General features: G+C 39.7%; 1 protein-coding gene across 1 annotated transcript; it reads right to left on the bottom strand.

Moving 5' to 3' along the window:
* Positions 1 to 10,723: 10,723 nt before the first annotated feature.
* ela3l (elastase 3 like) lies at positions 10,724 to 13,754 on the bottom strand. Its single transcript, XM_069178490.1, has 8 exons — positions 13,715 to 13,754; positions 13,413 to 13,501; positions 13,100 to 13,197; positions 12,626 to 12,754; positions 12,005 to 12,141; positions 11,514 to 11,659; positions 10,975 to 11,127; positions 10,724 to 10,878 (listed from the first exon to the last, which is right to left on the bottom strand). The coding sequence occupies exons 1-8, from the start codon at positions 13,752 to 13,754 to the stop codon at positions 10,861 to 10,863; spliced, it is 810 nt and encodes a 269-aa protein (XP_069034591.1). The 3' UTR covers positions 10,724 to 10,860.
* Between the last annotated feature and the right edge of the window lie 3,535 nt (positions 13,755 to 17,289).

The raw sequence follows: 17,289 nt of genomic DNA, 5'->3' as shown, positions 1-17,289 counted from the left end.
GAGATGCAGGTAAGCACAAGCACTGGCAGGAAAAACCCAAAGTCAGGAAGTACACCAAACAGACACAAAAGATTAATGATTTCAAAGTAAAACAGGAAACCCAACAAACCGAAAAGCAGAACCATGACAAGTGCTGATAATTGGCTTAATTATATTTCATTGTAATAAATAATCTTGGCAGGGGCTACAGCAATATGAGTAAAAATTGAAGTACATTTCACTGAAAAGGCTTCTGAAAGAATTTTGACTTTAAATGGGGAATACATTTTACACCACTATTACTTTTCCTGAAACAGCATGTGACATAATAAAATGTGAATGAATGAATTTCAAACTGCTGTCAATGCAGCTGTTTGCCGTTATGGGGTTTCCACCCCAGGTAACAATTACCCTCTATACTAGGTCTGTAACTTAATTATAAAACTAATTTCGCCTTCTATTTCAAATTATACTTATAGTGGTCAGCATGCTTCTAACTATTATTGGATGACTTTTTGGCAAGAAGAATGATCACTTGCTCATTTCATGCAACTTTAAATACACTGAATTAAACAATTAAATAACCATAATGGTCCACATTAATTATAATTCTCAAGAAAACAGCCTCTGGCTCATGACGGCCTGCTAGTAGCCATTGTGACTCATTCTCAATGAAAGTCACTGACACGTCTGACTGCACATTGTCCTTACCTGGAAATACCAGCAGAGAGCAGCAATAGTATGCTCTGCTGCACAATAATGGAGCGCGATCTTGGCAGCAATCAGACACTGCTGCAGCCAAAACAGGGTGGTTACAACTCGACGCAGCCCACATTAAGTATTGAGCCAGCAGGTGGCAGTCTAATTCAACAGAAGATAGGGACACAGAACGCATGGAGGATGAATGACAATAAGACATGTCAGGGGTCAAGTAGGTCGTAGCGTTTTAGTCTGCTTAATCCAAGCAGTGTGAGGTCCATACTTGTGCAATTGTATTCAAAATGACTGCTGTATCTGCTTCACTGTCAAGATTTCTAAATTTGACAAATGTGATGTACTGGAATTTTATGAAACAATGAAAAATGGTCCTCTATAGCTCACAAACTCACCATGTTAAATTAGTTTGGACCATGTCTTGCATACTGATGCTTTCCCCATCACCAGCATTAATTTCAGCTTGCTTCATGCTACAATTAGACCTCTGTTGACAGGATAAACATTCCTACCAACTAAATAGTGTTGAATTACAATCATTTCAATATCAGAGTGGCGCTGTTGTCCAAAACGATTTAATGACTGAGTGTTTGTGACTCTATTGGGGGTCCTGTAGGTCTGATTCGTTGTGATTCGAATTTTGTCATTAAATATTCATACACATGGACAGTAAGACAACAACACACACTCACAGATACCTGCACAGTGCTCATACGGCATAAACTCATACTTTCAAAATTAACCTTGTTTTCAACACTCGCACAAACACACTGAAAGGCTTTATTTGGAACAGCTAAATTAAATTACAGATTGCATAAAATTCAAATATAAAATCCCACATTTTGGGGCATGTTGTGTCCAAAACATAGATTAACATTTGATCCTTTAGTGATTGCGATACAACAGACACACACACGTGAATACACACGGGCACACACTACCAATGACTCGGTGTAGCCTGATGTGGGTTATGCAACCCCTCCAGCGGTGCAGATGGAGTTGCAGATTACTGGCCCCTCGTATGTTTATTAGTAATCTCTGTCTGTAATAGTTGTCCTGATCATTATGTAACACCTTGTTGAGTTCAGTGAACCTCTTCACTCCACTGGAAGACTGGGGGAATTGCTTTGCTGCTGTGCAATGTGTTCCTCGAGATGAAGTGACTGATGCAGTGTTCATCGTCTAATCTCAACTGGATGAACTCACAGAAAACATCAGACCTGAGATAGAGGGATCGATGGAAGTGCAACGGTCAGGAGAAAAGATGCATGACTGGATGGATGCGTATTGAATGTTTTCATTCATAGGTAATGCGCAGGATCAATTAATGAACTCCTCCAGCGGTCTTGAAAAAAAGATTTGATTTGAAAACGATGAGCGAAGATGAGTGCAGTGGTTCATACACCGTGTGAGTCAGATTGTGTTGACCTTCACATCCAAACAGCTGACTGTGGAGTATATCACAGGATCTGTGCTGGCCAGTTTGCATACGTTTGGCACTTGTCTTGTTAGATGGGAATAGAGAAACAAATTATCAAAAGATGGCCAAACAGACAGAGATGAAGAGAGAGAAACTAGAAGAGAGATAAATAGAAGTAAACACCAGACAGCTTTAGAGCTGCCTTTCTGAGGAGCAGTTTCAATTAACAGTCCATCAAAGGCTCTAACCATCTGTCTCATATGTGCTATAAACCACTGTTTTACACATGAGAATACATGTATTCATAGTCATCATTTCTCAAACACAAACTCTTAGGGCATGCAGCTGATAGATCTCTGCTATAAACAAATATTATACAGTTCTTTATCTCATCTCACAAGATCTGTGATAAATCTATGACTCATTTAATCTTGTTAGTAGTCATACTACTTCTGTTGAATCCTAAAACAATGAAATCAGTTAAAATCAATGTCTTATTTTTATGTAACCTTTACAAGTGTAAAATTACCTTGAAATACAAATATTTCAGGACAAATTAATTATTCAAATTGCTACTTGTGCAAATATACTTAACACATTAAATGAAGAGGTACTAATTCTACTAAACAGACAGAATGGCCTGATGGTATTATTACTAATATTAATGATTTATTGATGCCTTTGTATACATGTAGCTGGTCCAGGTGGAGCTCTTATATATTGTGTATACTGAATATCTAACCACAGTTTATTGTATTATGTAAAACACTATTATGTTTTGACTATAGCCCTCAAATATATTTCTCTGAGATGCAGTGCATTGCAATGAAATGGAAAATAGAAGTCCCTAAATACTGTGCTTACTAGTAAAGTACTTTGGTTAAGGTTAGGTTTCATCACCACCTTTTTGTGTGCTGTAAACAGACAGATAACAATAATGACTGCAGACTGATGTTATCACTCAACAGAGAGAATATCAGCAGTTAACACTCATAAATTCCTCCCATACTATATGCAGCCACTATAATGGTGCTGTTGGTGGTAACAAGATAAGAATTGTATGCCGGTAGTTGAACAACAGGATATGTTGTCACTGTTGAGGTCAATATGTTCCCCATTGATTACGTCAGAGCACGAGGCTGATGATCAATGCTATTTTAGCTCAAGATCTAATGTTTAAAAACTGTGGACAGATGTTGATGCTAATAAACACCAAAAGTACATAGCAACATTGATTATGAGCTACATTAGTTATAAACAAAAATAAATATTTTATTGTCTCAGTAAAAAATAATCAGTACAATGCATAGAGCACAGTGGCAATTATGTGTAGGGCTGTAACAAAATATTTTGAAGATCAGTTATTCTGTTGAATATTCTCTGATAGATCATTTAGTCCATAAAAATAAAAACAAACATCAAATCAGCACAGCAAGTTCTGAGTCCCAAGTGATGCCTTCAAAGGTTTGTCTGATCAACAGTTTAAAAAAACAGCAATTAAAAAAATTAAGTTATTCAATTTACAGTGATGCAAAATGGAAGAAATGGCAAATCCTCACACATAAGACGCTGCAGTTTCTAAGTGATTTAAATAATTTACAATTGATTTTATTTTTACTGACCAATCTGTTAAACAAGTGGTCATTTCATCACAAATTACTGCTCATTATTACATGTAAGTTTTACAGAACTATCCTGTAGACTGAAGTAGAACAGGAAGAGCTGCATAGATGATCAAATCTGCACATTTGTATCAATTTGGACTAAAAGGAAGTTAACCTGAGATTAGCTTTCAATGGATTTTGCTCAAACTAATTCAAAACATTTCAGCCAGAAGTCCTTTCATTACTGAAAATAGTATCTACAAGACAAATACATGCAGCACTTTATATTTTGATGACGTGGACATGACATTATGATTGGCTCATCATGTTGTCGCTCATTTCTCTTCCATCTTGATATCACACAGTAAACAGTTGCTGTACATTCATTACAATAAAGAGAGTATTCACTCGTAACTGTGAGATGAGTAAGTGTTCTGTCAGTCTGTCATTTCTGATGATGGCTTTATATATAGTACATATCTGATTCAGTCTTTAGACATGGTCACAGAATAAAGGAGAGGCACACTGGGACAAGAGAAAAATGTCTGCAGTTACTTTTAATCCCGTGGGAGTTGCATCGGTGGAAGCAGAGACTTGTGTGTCAAATGGGGATACTGTCAAATAGGGCCCTCGAGCTTCCTTTTCTGTCAACAACACATCAAAGCATCCCCTTTCCAATTCTTCCTCTGCATTTTATCATCCCCACCAAATATAAACCAAATTTAATCTCCGTCTGTCTTGACTCACACACTTCCTACAGCAACATCCCCCTGCCTCATTTAGGCTTTTGGTGTCTACCTGTCGTTTGTTCGCCGCTCTCTTGCTGCCATCATTAGTGCTGCATATAGAAAAAAAAACCAAATTGCTTGTGAGCTACAGAGCTACATTTTCTCTTTACCTCTAAAATGTTGTGACGACTCTCAGCCAACCTCAGAACTCTTCCTTCCCAGTTATATGTGCTTTTGATGTTTTTTCTCCATGCACACTCAGCTGTCCCATATGGAGGGATGAAAAAGAATGGAGCAGAGGAGGAGATCATGGTAGAGCAGACCAAACTGACTGACAGATGGACAGTCCCAGCGACGCACAGAAGAGATAAGAGGATTGGGCCTGCTTGTTGTTGCTGGTGTTGGTCTTGCCACAACTCTTAATGCAGTTAGCTTATTCTGAGCTCCACTGAATGGCACAGATGAGATGGGGCTGTTTGTGGAGAGATGTAAACAGAGTGTGAGACAAAAGGAGACAATGAGTGGAAAAAAAATGACTTGTGTGAATGAGTGGCTGAAGTCCATCTGGTCTTCTAACACTCTCTAGCTCAACTTTTGATCTTCAGATTGCCAACGTTGAATTAGGTCCACATCTCAAGTTTGTTTCTTTAATTCTTGATTAGGCTGCGGACAGCATGTACTTCTGTTCAGCCTTCTTTTGCTCCAGCTCTGCTGTGAAAACTGGCACTTTCTCTTGTTGTGAAGGCACCTTGCAGGCCTTGTAGAGAATGACGAAGAGGATGAGGATGAGGATGCCCACTACAGAATTACAAACAATGGCCACAATGGCCCACACAGACAGGCCCATCCTCAGATCCTGTTCCATGGTCGCGATGGTCACATTAGACTTCAGAGGTGGGTCTGAGGTCTGCAGATGCTGCCACATTGGTCACTTCAACTCTGCGGATTCTCCCTGAAAAGAAAGAAAATGCATCACATCAATACTGGATTTATTTTTCAGGCACACATGTTAGGCTGCCTGTCACATGGACATGCTGATGAGTCCACAGGTGAGGTCAGCTCAGGAAAGATTACTCTCTCACTGACAAGTTAGTCATTAGGCCAAGGTGCTTTAAGCCTTCCGATGCTATATAAGGAACACGATTCAGTTCAGTGCCTGTGAGAGTAAGTTTTATTCACAAGGCTTTTTATTTTTTTGAAAGGCAATAAGTACTATTTCATTGTCAAATGCAGAACATTACAGAGGTTTCTAATAAAGCTGAACAATAGAGTATTATAATATTTCAGTAATGTACAAGAAAAAAGTGGCAGACAGATGCAAAGAAAAATTAATTCTAGGAACCACGGTTAAAATTATTAATCTGGGGATAACAGGAGAGTACAAGGAAATGTCTGTGCTGTAGTTGTATGCCACAAAATCCTTTTTTATTTGTGTCCTTTATACAGGCAGAGAGCAAAGAAGTTATTAGACTGATAAAGAAGGTGCCAGTAAGCACTTCTTCTTGCTGAATTATTCGGAATGAGTTTTAGCAGCAATGTGTTTCCAGGAGGAACATGTTGGAATATAGTTGCCAATTTTGTGGCTGATATTAAATGGGTCACTGAGGTGTATTGGTGTGTGTGTGTGTGTGTGTGTGTGTGTGTGTGTGTGTGTGTGTGTGTGTGTGTGTGTGTGTGTGAGAGAGAGAGAGAGAGAGAGGGAAAGAAGTCGGTTCAAGCATGAGATGGAGGATGTGAATATTTTCCCTGTCAGAGTTTAACAGATAAAAACTCAAGCTCATCTCCTCACTTCTATACCTCCTTCCTTTCCCTCTAATGCATTTCTAATGAGACCACATATTTCCTTCTCTCCCCAACTGAGGGCAATACACAACAGTCCAAGCCTGCTGTTGAAAACTCATTTCAAAGTTATCCTCCCCTTTATGGGCATTTCATGACCAAGCCAAATAAAGATGGATAGCTACAAGTTAGAGGATGTGGCATACAAAGTTAGTCTCAGTTTGCACCACGACTCTCAGGATGCAGATGACATTACTGTGGGGAAAATGACACTCATAATCACTTCTGTCAATAAACTGCCATCACTGTTTTGCAGAATATTTTCAAAACAGCCTGAGGAACTTTTTCTCAGAAGTGAGGTAACACTAAATGTTATGTGTATGCAGGTTACAATTTCAATTAGAGCAAAGGTGAGGAATGTGTGGGCCCTTAGATGGCAGAAAAATGTGAATAGGAAGGGTCTGCATGTGTGTGCCAGAGAGAACAAAATCAAATGAGTTTGAACAGAGGACTGTTTTTGCGCTTCCATTGATTTCAGAAAGCCTTCAGTGCAAATAATAAGAAAAGTCACAGTTATTCTTTACAACACATTTTCATCAGTTATTCTTTCTAATGTAGGCGACTGTGATCTTAATAACTACGACAATTTTTTTCTCACTAGCGAGATATATTTGTAACATTTTAGTGATTCAGCTGAAGGAAAGCAAGTGTGCTCAAAAGTAAAAGAGAAGACACACAAACCAAGTTAGACTAAAATGTTCTCACTGGCATTATGTTTTTTTTTGCACAGTTACTATCAGTATTAAAGAAAGAAGAGAGTCATGCTCTCTTGTGCAATTCTGGCAGAGATGCTCATGTTTCATAGACAAGTCAAATACATGCAATATTGATGAAGTTGTCCAATCAACTAACACCTTATTCTTAAACTTATGTGTCAACAAAACCGTTAAGATGATCAGAAGTTTACATGTTTGAAAATGTGTTTTTAGTAGATTTAAAGGTGCAAACATCAAAACAGCCCTCGACTGTCACTGTGCAAAGATAACCGCATAGTGCAATATTATGCAATGACTCTGGTTGCGAGAACTAGTTAAGCTTTAGCTCTGAAACTGGAGTCATGCAACGGAAAAATACAACTTGAGTAGGCCGATGTGCTGGAAGGGAAGCTGTATGTGTGTATTTCTGAATGGTGTCACTGTCCGGCATAAAGGCCCTTTGTGTAGATATTCAAATAATATAATGTAAATGTATGTAAATACTAGACGGCACCACTTGTTTCCGGGAGAAGACAAGCTGCATGCATTACGCATCACCTGGCAGTGGACTATTACCCTCCATCTCATGTGACTGAACGACCTCAAAGCACATAAACATTTCATAGCCTACCTAACTGTCCCCTCTGATGTCTTGCATCCATGCACTTTAGTTATACGCTACTCCTCTTCGCACGCGCCTCAATTGCAAAACGGATTGAGATCCAGTTTTCCAAATAAACACCGATCTTCAGCAACTTCGCCACACCGTTTGTGAAGCGGAAACTTCGGCCTCAAAGTAGGTCACCGAACTCTGACCGACCGTTTGGCAGTAGTTCAACAGCAGGCACGGAGTATCGGACTTGTTTTTCAAGTCAAGCTGGCGGTGTCCCGGCCGGTTCCCAGTGACTGCTGACGGGGGCAGCGCGACAGAGCCGGGATGCTGCTGTCAGTGGGGCTGCTCATCATCCGCCCCGCCCCGCCCCGCCCCCTCCCATCCCATCCCATCCCGTCCCGTCCCGTCCCGTCCCGTCCCGTCCCTCCCCCTCCCTCTCTTAGTCCGTTAATACTGACCGTCTATATGAAGACGGGTTTGCAACATCCCATCAAGACCTTTTCATCTCACCTCTGTGGAGATCGCACGTCTGTACAGTGCAAGAGATCATAGCCACAACCCAAACAATCAGTAAACGGCTAGTACAGAACAATATACGAGATCTGGACCGGAAGAAGAGAAGACGAATTAAAAAAAGGAAATATAAATTCAAGATGCACTAATGCATACTAACAACAACGTCATTATTTGAACCTGGGATTTATTATAGACACTTAAACAGCTTCTCTTCGCTCTCGTCAACCATTTTATACACTGAGAAAATATATGTATGAAAAAAAAACAACGTAAAATGCAGTATTTTGTTGATGGCTTTCATGTTCAAAATATTTATGGCACAAAATGATTCATTTTCAAATTTATTGCAAAATGATTCATTTGTACAACTATACACAGCAATGAGGGTATATTGGTCATTACATTAGAAATACAGGCAGAGTAAGTGCCTTCTTCTGTGCTTGGTACACTTAAAACAAGTTGCAGAAAGCTCAAAAGATATAGCAGCTGCACAAACTTCAAACTTGTTGCCCCCATCTTCCCTCATTGCTATTCAGGACAACAGCAGGGTGTCCCTGGGGGATTCTGCTCCTCTCTGTCTCCCTCTCTCTCTCTCTCTGTGTGTGTGTGTGTGTGTGTGTGTGTGTGTGTGTGTGTGTGTGTGTGTGTGTGTGTGTGTGTGTGTGTGCGCGTGCGCGCGTATGTTCTTGCACACATCCATCTTTGTGGGAAACAATTTTAGTGTTAGAACTTGGAACGGAGGGCAATTTTGCCAAGTGGGGACACTTTGGCTAGTCCTTACTTCAGACCTTCAAAGGGCTGTTTGAGGGTTAAAACTTTGCTTTGGGACGCAGCTCAGAAGTGAGATAGGGTTCGGGTTGAAGTTTGGCATTTAGTTGTGACATTATGTCAACATATGTCCTCACAAAGACTGTAAGACTCACGTATGTGAGTGGGGTACCCTGACCCAGAGTTCAGACAGAGACAAAGCATTCTTTTGAGGCCTCTCTCTCTCACCCTCACTACCGGCCTCAGAGAGAAGTTTTGCCAGGGAACAGACTTAGCCTGCTGTAATTTAATCAAAGTGGCACATATATCCTGCACATATTTCAAGGACTGAATCATTTGGATTAAATATGAAAGTAGTAACTGACAATGTAATAACGGCCAGATGATGTAGTGACTTGATATATTTAATTAAATGCAGCATGAAATGAATAAGTTAAAAAATGTAATTAAGTTTGAAGCATGAAACTACTACCTGTTGTATGTTACATTTTTATTAATAGCAGTTATTATGGTTATTGCATTCATCCTATTGCCACAATTTATTACATTATTAGTCAAATTAATGATTTTAGCACCAGGCAAATATCCTGTGTTACTCTCTATAGTTAGGATGTTATCATGACATATTCAGTCACACTGACATGATTAATTAAATTTTTAATCTGGTCATTTATGAAATTTGGGTGATTTACTGTACTCTGTTAAATTATTCAATATACAGTGTTGTCTTATCAGTAGTATGCACTGTAACAAAACAGAGTGCTTTATAAGGTCATCTTTGAGGATGCACTTCCAATGTAGGCAAGTAATATTCAATACATTGCATTAAAATCAGACTGAATTAGTCAGGAAGCAACATGTGTGCTATAGCCGTCATGACAGCTTAGATGGGATAGTTATCATGGATCACTCATGGATACTCCAGAGAAAGCTCCTTCGGATGTGTGATTCATCACATCACAGAAATGCACTCAAATAGAGCCTCAGAGAATTATGGACACAGTCAAACTCTGTGAGTCTCCCTGCCTCTCCTTCTGTCCTCTCTAAATACACACACACATGCATGCACCACATGCGCCTACACACACAGTCATTATTACTTGCTCTCGCAGGACATGTCGTGCCTAATCACTGCATCCCATGTCAATGAAGACGTTCACGCACCTCCATTAGCCTGTCACAACTTATCACTGTGTGTGTCTTGCAAATGTGACAGGGAGATAGGAGACAGAGTAATATAGGAAAGAAACTAGTGAGAGGAATTTTAATTTCTTTTTTAATGTTTTCCCCTTACTCTTTCATCATCATCATCACAGTGTGGGAAACAAATTAGAGGAGTTTCAATCTCAACATTGATGCTCGGGGATTCTTCATTTTCAGAACAGTGTAATCATGAGAAAATATACTCCACAGCATAGTGTTATGGTTTTCATAAAACCCTCCTGTTGAGAGGGCACAGAGATAAACCAGGTCAGGTTCATGAAGGGTAATTAGATGCAAATGTTATATTTCTTTACAAACATCCTTATCAAACATCCAAACTCGCTTATCAATCTATTATTCAATTTAGGGTTATGTCTGAATCATGTACTCGCTTTTTGTGAACCATTTGATGGGAGTTATATATTTATTTGTTGATGCTGTTTTCCAGACAGAAACATTGGTTATTCTGCACAACATCCTGCTTTGGAAAACTGTCAGACCCAACCCCCCCTATCATGAGTGTACGAGGACACCTGCTGGACAATTGTTGACACTATTTCCATTTCTAGCAAACATTGTTTGCAAACATCCCAAACATGGGACAGAGCAAAATTAGTTGTAATGTTGCTCAATAAGGCCAGAGATTCATTATCATTCATTTGGATGTGAGTTTGTCAGGTCTGAATTTTCTATAGTCTGGTAGATATCGAATCGCATTAATCACACACAAGACAAATACAGTTTGGAAGGGTTATTTTTTTTTTTTTTATTATCATCTTCTTTAGTTGTTCATCATAACCTGCAAAGACAAATCAGCCATTACTTGTAAAAATAAAACAAGGAAACCGCATTAAAAGAAAAAAAGAGTTGAATTCTGTTAGTATGTCTCTTTTACCTGATCGATCCAGTCGTTGAAAGCAGAGACTCTGGTGAAGACGGTAGGTTTCTTCACAAAGTTGCAGCCAAGGCCAAAGACAAAACTGGCAATGCCGTGCACTTCCCAGACACCCTCGCTGTTCTTACAGTTCAGAGGGCCACCAGAGTCACCCTGGACAAGAAAGAGAGGAGGAGAACATAGGTTTTATTCATTTAATGGCGCTACTGGCACTGGCGAGGCTCAACTATGAAAATCACCATTAGAATCATTGTTTCACTAATTATAATGGAGACATAAGAAACATTTGTCAAGTTTCTTGGCAGGTAAACAACACATAAGTATGATGAAATGAAATCCCCTTCATGTGTTTAATTGAGCACACGTATTGCTTTCAAATTCAAAGTTGTTCCACCGGCATAATTTGGTACAGAAACTTGTATGAAGTGTACAATGTAAATATGGTTCAGAATTCTTAGAGGAAAAGCCAAACACATAATTGAAATTAACCTTCTTCCTTTTCATGCACACACACAAACATACACAGAGTACAAACTTACGTTGCATCCAGCCACAATTCCATCCCCGCCGGCACACACCATGGTGGTCCTGACAGCGATACCCCACCAGTCAAGCTGGGAGCAGGTGGCATGGTCAGCCACAGGCATCAAAGCCTGCTGCAGCTTATCAGCTATGGGGCCTCCAGCTAAAACACACAAGCAGAGTCTATTACCATCATCCACATACACTAGCCGGCTGTCAAAGCTGCTTTACAGCATTTCCTCAAGCGCCAAATTCACAGTCTGACCCAAATTTTCAATTTAGGAGTAATCCTCCCCCCCAAAAAGTTTCAGCTAAAATCTCATGCATGTGATTTTCATCCAAACTTTGGAGGTTTCCCTGGGTAATCCCAAAAACACACATACATCCAAACATCCCGCTCGGACACCAGTTGAGCACACTAAAGCAGGGTATGTAAAGATATTTCAGAGATGCTAAGCTAAAGACAGACACGTAAACACAGCTCAACCCTCTACAAACAGCAACTTACTGTACAGCCTGCCCCATCCAGTGATGTAGCAGGGCTGGAGGTTGGGCAGCACAGTGCCGGCAGGAGGGATACATGCCACCTGCACCTGGTCGCCCAAAGTCACAGACTCTGACAGCTTGATCATTGCAATGTCATTACTGCAAGAAAGACAGAAAGAGTTAGAGAGAGAGAGACACTGAGGAAGGAGGTTGTTTATTTAAAACTATCCTCCAGAAACAGAAAAAAAGATAGTGAAGCAGAGCTAGATATGATAATGAGAACAAGAATGAGCCCATGAATATGTTTGTATTCTGTCTGTGTTATCATGTCTATACATATGATTAATCTACTAAATTTATTTATAACCTTATCTCTTTACATTTCCTGGATTGCAGCTACATATTTAAAAGTGACCAGTGTGCTTATAAAGGTTTACTCTTATTTGTCGAACTGGCTGCAGTTATTTGAGATGACTAAAGATGGAGAGTTTGTGTCAAAGATATGAGTTGGACTGAATTGAATAAATGGGACTTTGAGCCTCAGTCCACTTAGTCACATTGACACAGAGTAGATGAGATTATGATGTACTGTATGAAGGAGACTCAGCTCGCTCCTTGTGCTGTATGGTGGTGGTTGTGTTACCCGAGGGCCACAAGGATAGGGTTCCATTTCTCGTGCACAATAATCTTCTCAGGCAGCATGGCCTTGGAGTCAGCCTCTACCTCAACCAGGTTGTGTTTGCCCACAAACACCCTGTAGGAGAACTTGGTGCTGTGGGAGAGAAGATGAAGTCAACCAAACAGAACAGTTACCGCACAGTTCAATGATTTGATGAATTTGATTTGATAATTGAATGCAATGGGAAAATGAGGATTTGAACTGAGCAGTGGTCCAGATGTTTTTGAGTGTGTTTTTAAACCTTTTAAGTCGGGGACTTTCCTAATCCCTATTTCTGAAGGTGAAGTTGGGTTTTGGGGCCAGAATTTATCATGTAGTGTACTGTAGAATAAATACAGTACAGTCAGCAGGACATCTGTGTGTATGTAATTTTGTGGATGTGTGTACTGGTGGTTGTGTTTCAGTGTATGTGCCTTTATATTCCCCAGCCATTCGTACTTGATGCAGTGAGCAGCAGTCATGACCCAGTTGGCAGCAATCAGAGATCCCCCACAAGTGTGCCTCCATTCACCGTCCCTCTCATACTGCAGTGATATCTGGAGGTGAAAAGGGGCAACAAAAAAGATACAGTAAGGAGCAGATTGTGGATGTTTAGATTGAAGCCACAGTTTGCTAATTTAATTCACAAACAACCATTTAATTACTGGATTTTCCATAGCCACTGGGTTTGACATCTAAGAACCAGATGCTGGACCCATAAGGTTTGCCAGTGAATATAAAAACACGGACAGATGTGTACATATTAGCATACCTGCCAGGGCCAGCTGTTGGGCCTGGCATCCTCTCCGTTGACCACACGGGAAGTCAGGGGCTCAATGGGTGGGGTGCCGCACCCAAAGGCTGCAAGACAAGATGGAAGTGAATGTAATGGACATGAGAACAATGAAATTATTTTTGATTCCCACATGGGAAACAAACTGCATCAATTTTCTTTTCCATAAACAAAATTGCAGTGTGTTGGCCCCCTGTGTGATTATAAGCAAGCACTCACACAAACTTGCAAACATGCACAAACAATTACACACAGAATTAGAAACTGCCAGATGTTCTTACCGCCAGCAATGAGCACTGAGGCCAGCACAATGGGGATCATGTTGATTGATGCTTCTGCAGAGGGACAGCAGGACACACACTCTCTTTTAAACTTTCCACCACAGGCAACACCCGCTCTGAATGCAGCAACACACACTTCTATTGGTTTGTCATGGCCTGCAGGGGACCAATGGCAAAGAGGGTCAGTTCATCTGGTTGCTGACGGATAACACAGGTGTCTTTTCTGGAACATTTCTCATGACCTTCCTGTACGATTGCAATGTACCGTCTGTTTAGTAAGCATGCATAGGATCTGTGTGTCCAAGAGCTCTTACATGTATAACATATTATGTTTATGTTTGTAAATGCTGAAGGTACATTCCTGACACCATCCACATCATATTCTGTGTTTGAAATCACCGTTACTCGTTCAGCCTTTTCCCTGAAACCTGGAATTAAATGATTGCATAACAGCATGGGAAAACAACATCTGGATTACTGGCACTGGCCTGTTTTCTCCAAAATGTAAAACAAAAATCAATCTGAGAAGAGTTACTATGGCATATAACAATGAGACAATAGGAAACAGATGGTATCATTGATGCAGAAAATATTGAGAGCTACACTGCATTCTTTTTGACATTGTACAACATTGCCAGTCCTGCAGTGAATTCTGCAATGCCAGGAATGTGAGCCATATTGACATGATCAAACATGGCATGCCACTCAGCAAATTTCATACCCAAACATACTTTGTGATGTAAACTTTCTGTTGCACAGTTCAATTTAGTGCTAAAAACAATGGCTCTGTATCATGAGGTTGTTATAAGGACTTGAATGAATAGAACTTGAATAAGTTATGAGACTTGGAGGACATAGACACAACTCCTGTGGTATGAAAGTGTCAGAGTGTGCAAGCCTGAGGTGACTCAGCGCGCAGACATTGTAAATCTGTCAATGGCTGCTTGGGTAAAATTACATGGCACAGAACTGGATCGGTGTTACAGTGCAGTAAATAGGTAGAGTCAGTAGAAAAGGTGGTAAGAAATAGTCAGAATTTGATCACAAAATGTTTGTTTGTAATGACCTTCAAGATGTTTTTGATGAAATCAACCCAAAGTCAGAAATCATTTAGGCTACAGGTGTTTAATTTTGTGTCTGTGCCTAACCCTGTGACAACAAACATTTAGCTGTAACAAAAAGTCATTCAGAATTATTATTTAAAAAAAAACATCGAACTACTTTATGAAGACTGGACTTCTTATTCATTAATCATTTAGTTTCTCATTTCACCACTAGATGGGACAATTGATCTGTTCAGACACTAAACTGAGTAATATTCCTTCACAGAGGAGCAAAAACCAAAAACCAAAACTCATGCTGTATTTGGTTGCATTTCCATCAGGGAACAACATCTAAGCTTTGCAAAGTGAGCCGTTTAGAAAATCAATCCTGAATCTAACTGGGTTGCAGCATCTGAAAAGGAGGTCACACAAAACTTTGACACTGAAAATGACACCATCTTCACCATGAAGATTTGTAACTGATAACAGCTGAATCTACAGCTCACAGCTTTTCTTTTAAAGTTTAGTTTTAAAGTTCAGTTTACAATTTACAGAGTGAAGCAAATTCTCGACGGGATGAAGAACACTTGAAAGGCAGCAAGAAAACAAGCTTAGACATCCCCCACCTGTGTTTGTTTGTGTCTGTCTGTGTGTGTGTGTGTGTGTGTGTGTGTGTGTGTGTGTGTGTGTGTGTGTGTGTGTGTGTGTGTGTGTGTGTGATTGTCTGAGTGTACATGCATCTTTGCCCTGGTGTGTGTAAGCTTCTCTACAGCTGTGTTATGCAATTGACTGAAATCTAATTAAAATTGCTCTTCAAATCCGTAAAACATTGCTAAACTTATTACAGGCTTGTGTCCAGACTAGATGCCTCCCTTTCTGCATTTTCTGATTAAGCCTCTTGTATTCATTAATTTGATAATGGCCAGATGACATGAGATAATGAAGTGAAGTGTGCAATGAACTGATACATGAACAACAATGGGCAAAACAAAGAGCAAATGATCTCAATTAATGGAGGTTTTGTTGCAAAACTGACCACAACTACCATCAAACCTTTTCATTGAGACCTCTGATCTCCCAAATCTGCTCCTTAACACTGAAATACTGTATGTTGATATGCAGTCAGAGACAGTCTATCATGTTCTGAGGTGAGACTTGATAGGTTCATGGCTGAGCAAAGCAGAACACCTCATCTACTGAACCCCCCCTGAGGGTTTGTAACAGGTACACTTCAGACTGTTTTTCCTATCAGAACAAGAGCTGAACTCCGAATGACACTATGTGTGAGGTTTATGCTCGGTTTATATCACTTTGGGGCAGTAAACACTGTACTGGCCCTTGCCCTTTTCCATGTGACGCAACGGAAAAAGGTTTTGCAACAATGTACAAATATTATTGTGGCACGTCTGTGCTATTGGCTGCAGCCAGCTATAAGTTTTTTAACTCAATTTTCCTCGCATACCTTCATCACTGGTATGTACACAGGCGGTGTGGATCTTTTAGTTTGTAGCAGTAGTCTAATGTTTAGTCCATTATGAGCTCACTAATGTCTGTATTTGTTAGCTTTTTGCCTTTAAGAAATATACAGCTGTATCTTCCAGTGCCTGCCACAGGCAGTGTGTTTTGAGCCAGAGGGCTGAAGTAAATCCATCAGCGGGCGACTACTGATTTGCTTTTATCATTTATACTGATGTTAACGGAAGGTCTTCCGTGCTTTCACTTCTCAAATTTTGATGCATATGTTTATTTCATTTTGATGTCTTTGCTGTCTTAATTCACTATCTCTCATGTCTCTCATGCTCGCGGGTTGGGAACTACTAATTTCATTAAATCTCATAAACACATCATGACCCAACTGGTCTTCTTACAGGTCGTGTATATACTTGCCAGATTTCCATTTCTTTCATGTTCAGCGGGAGAGAGTTGCAGGGGAGTAGTGGGACTGGGTGCGGTCTGTCTCACCACATACACTACTATAATGTGTTAATAACTACTTACTGTTTGACTGTGTTATCTGTGTAACTTGGAATTTATGTGTGGCATGTTCATATGCCAGTAGTTTACGCTCCCACGGTATTTTTATGTTCATCAGATTATATCTTTCAAGTGATACATTAATAAAATATAAATGAACCTATGCTTGCATCTACAAAAAAATAAATGAAGTAGAAAAACAACCTTAACCTGACACTAATTACCTACATCTTGTTTTTGGGCTATGTTATGCCCGTAATTGTCATTTTCATTACATTGTTTACAGTGTAATAACATTTTTATTACACTGTAAACAATGTAATAAAAATGTCTTAATCTTGTACACACATATCTGCAGAATTATTCAAAATGGTTTTGGAACCACCAGAAATCTTTCAGAAAAAAAGGTCTGTTTTTTTATATGCAGGATTACTTGGGGCAACATACAATATCAGAACCTGAAAATGCATTCATATTAGAATTGTGCAGAATATTGCATACACAAGTAACACTGAGTGTCATAAAAAATTGCTCATGTTTCTTTATACACATATTTTA

Source organism: Embiotoca jacksoni, unplaced genomic scaffold, assembly GCF_022577435.1.
Source record: "Embiotoca jacksoni isolate LCO1_2020_lvr unplaced genomic scaffold, fEmbJac1.0.p SCAF_8, whole genome shotgun sequence".
Lineage (NCBI taxonomy): Eukaryota > Metazoa > Chordata > Actinopteri > Embiotocidae > Embiotoca > Embiotoca jacksoni.
The sequence above is the reverse complement of the archived record's forward strand: the minus strand, read 5'-3'. Positions and strand labels throughout refer to the sequence as shown.

Coding starts and splice junctions, on each gene's coding strand:
- ela3l (XM_069178490.1), bottom strand. CDS start 13,754: ATGATCCCCATTGTGCTGGCCTCAGTGCTCATTGCTGGCG. Junction 13,198..13,412: donor CCAACAGCTGGCCCTGGCAG/GTATGCTAATAT, acceptor TTTCACCTCCAG/ATATCACTGCAGTATGAGAG. Junction 11,660..12,004: donor TGGATGGGGCAGGCTGTACA/GTAAGTTGCTGT, acceptor TGTGTGTTTTAG/CTGGAGGCCCCATAGCTGAT.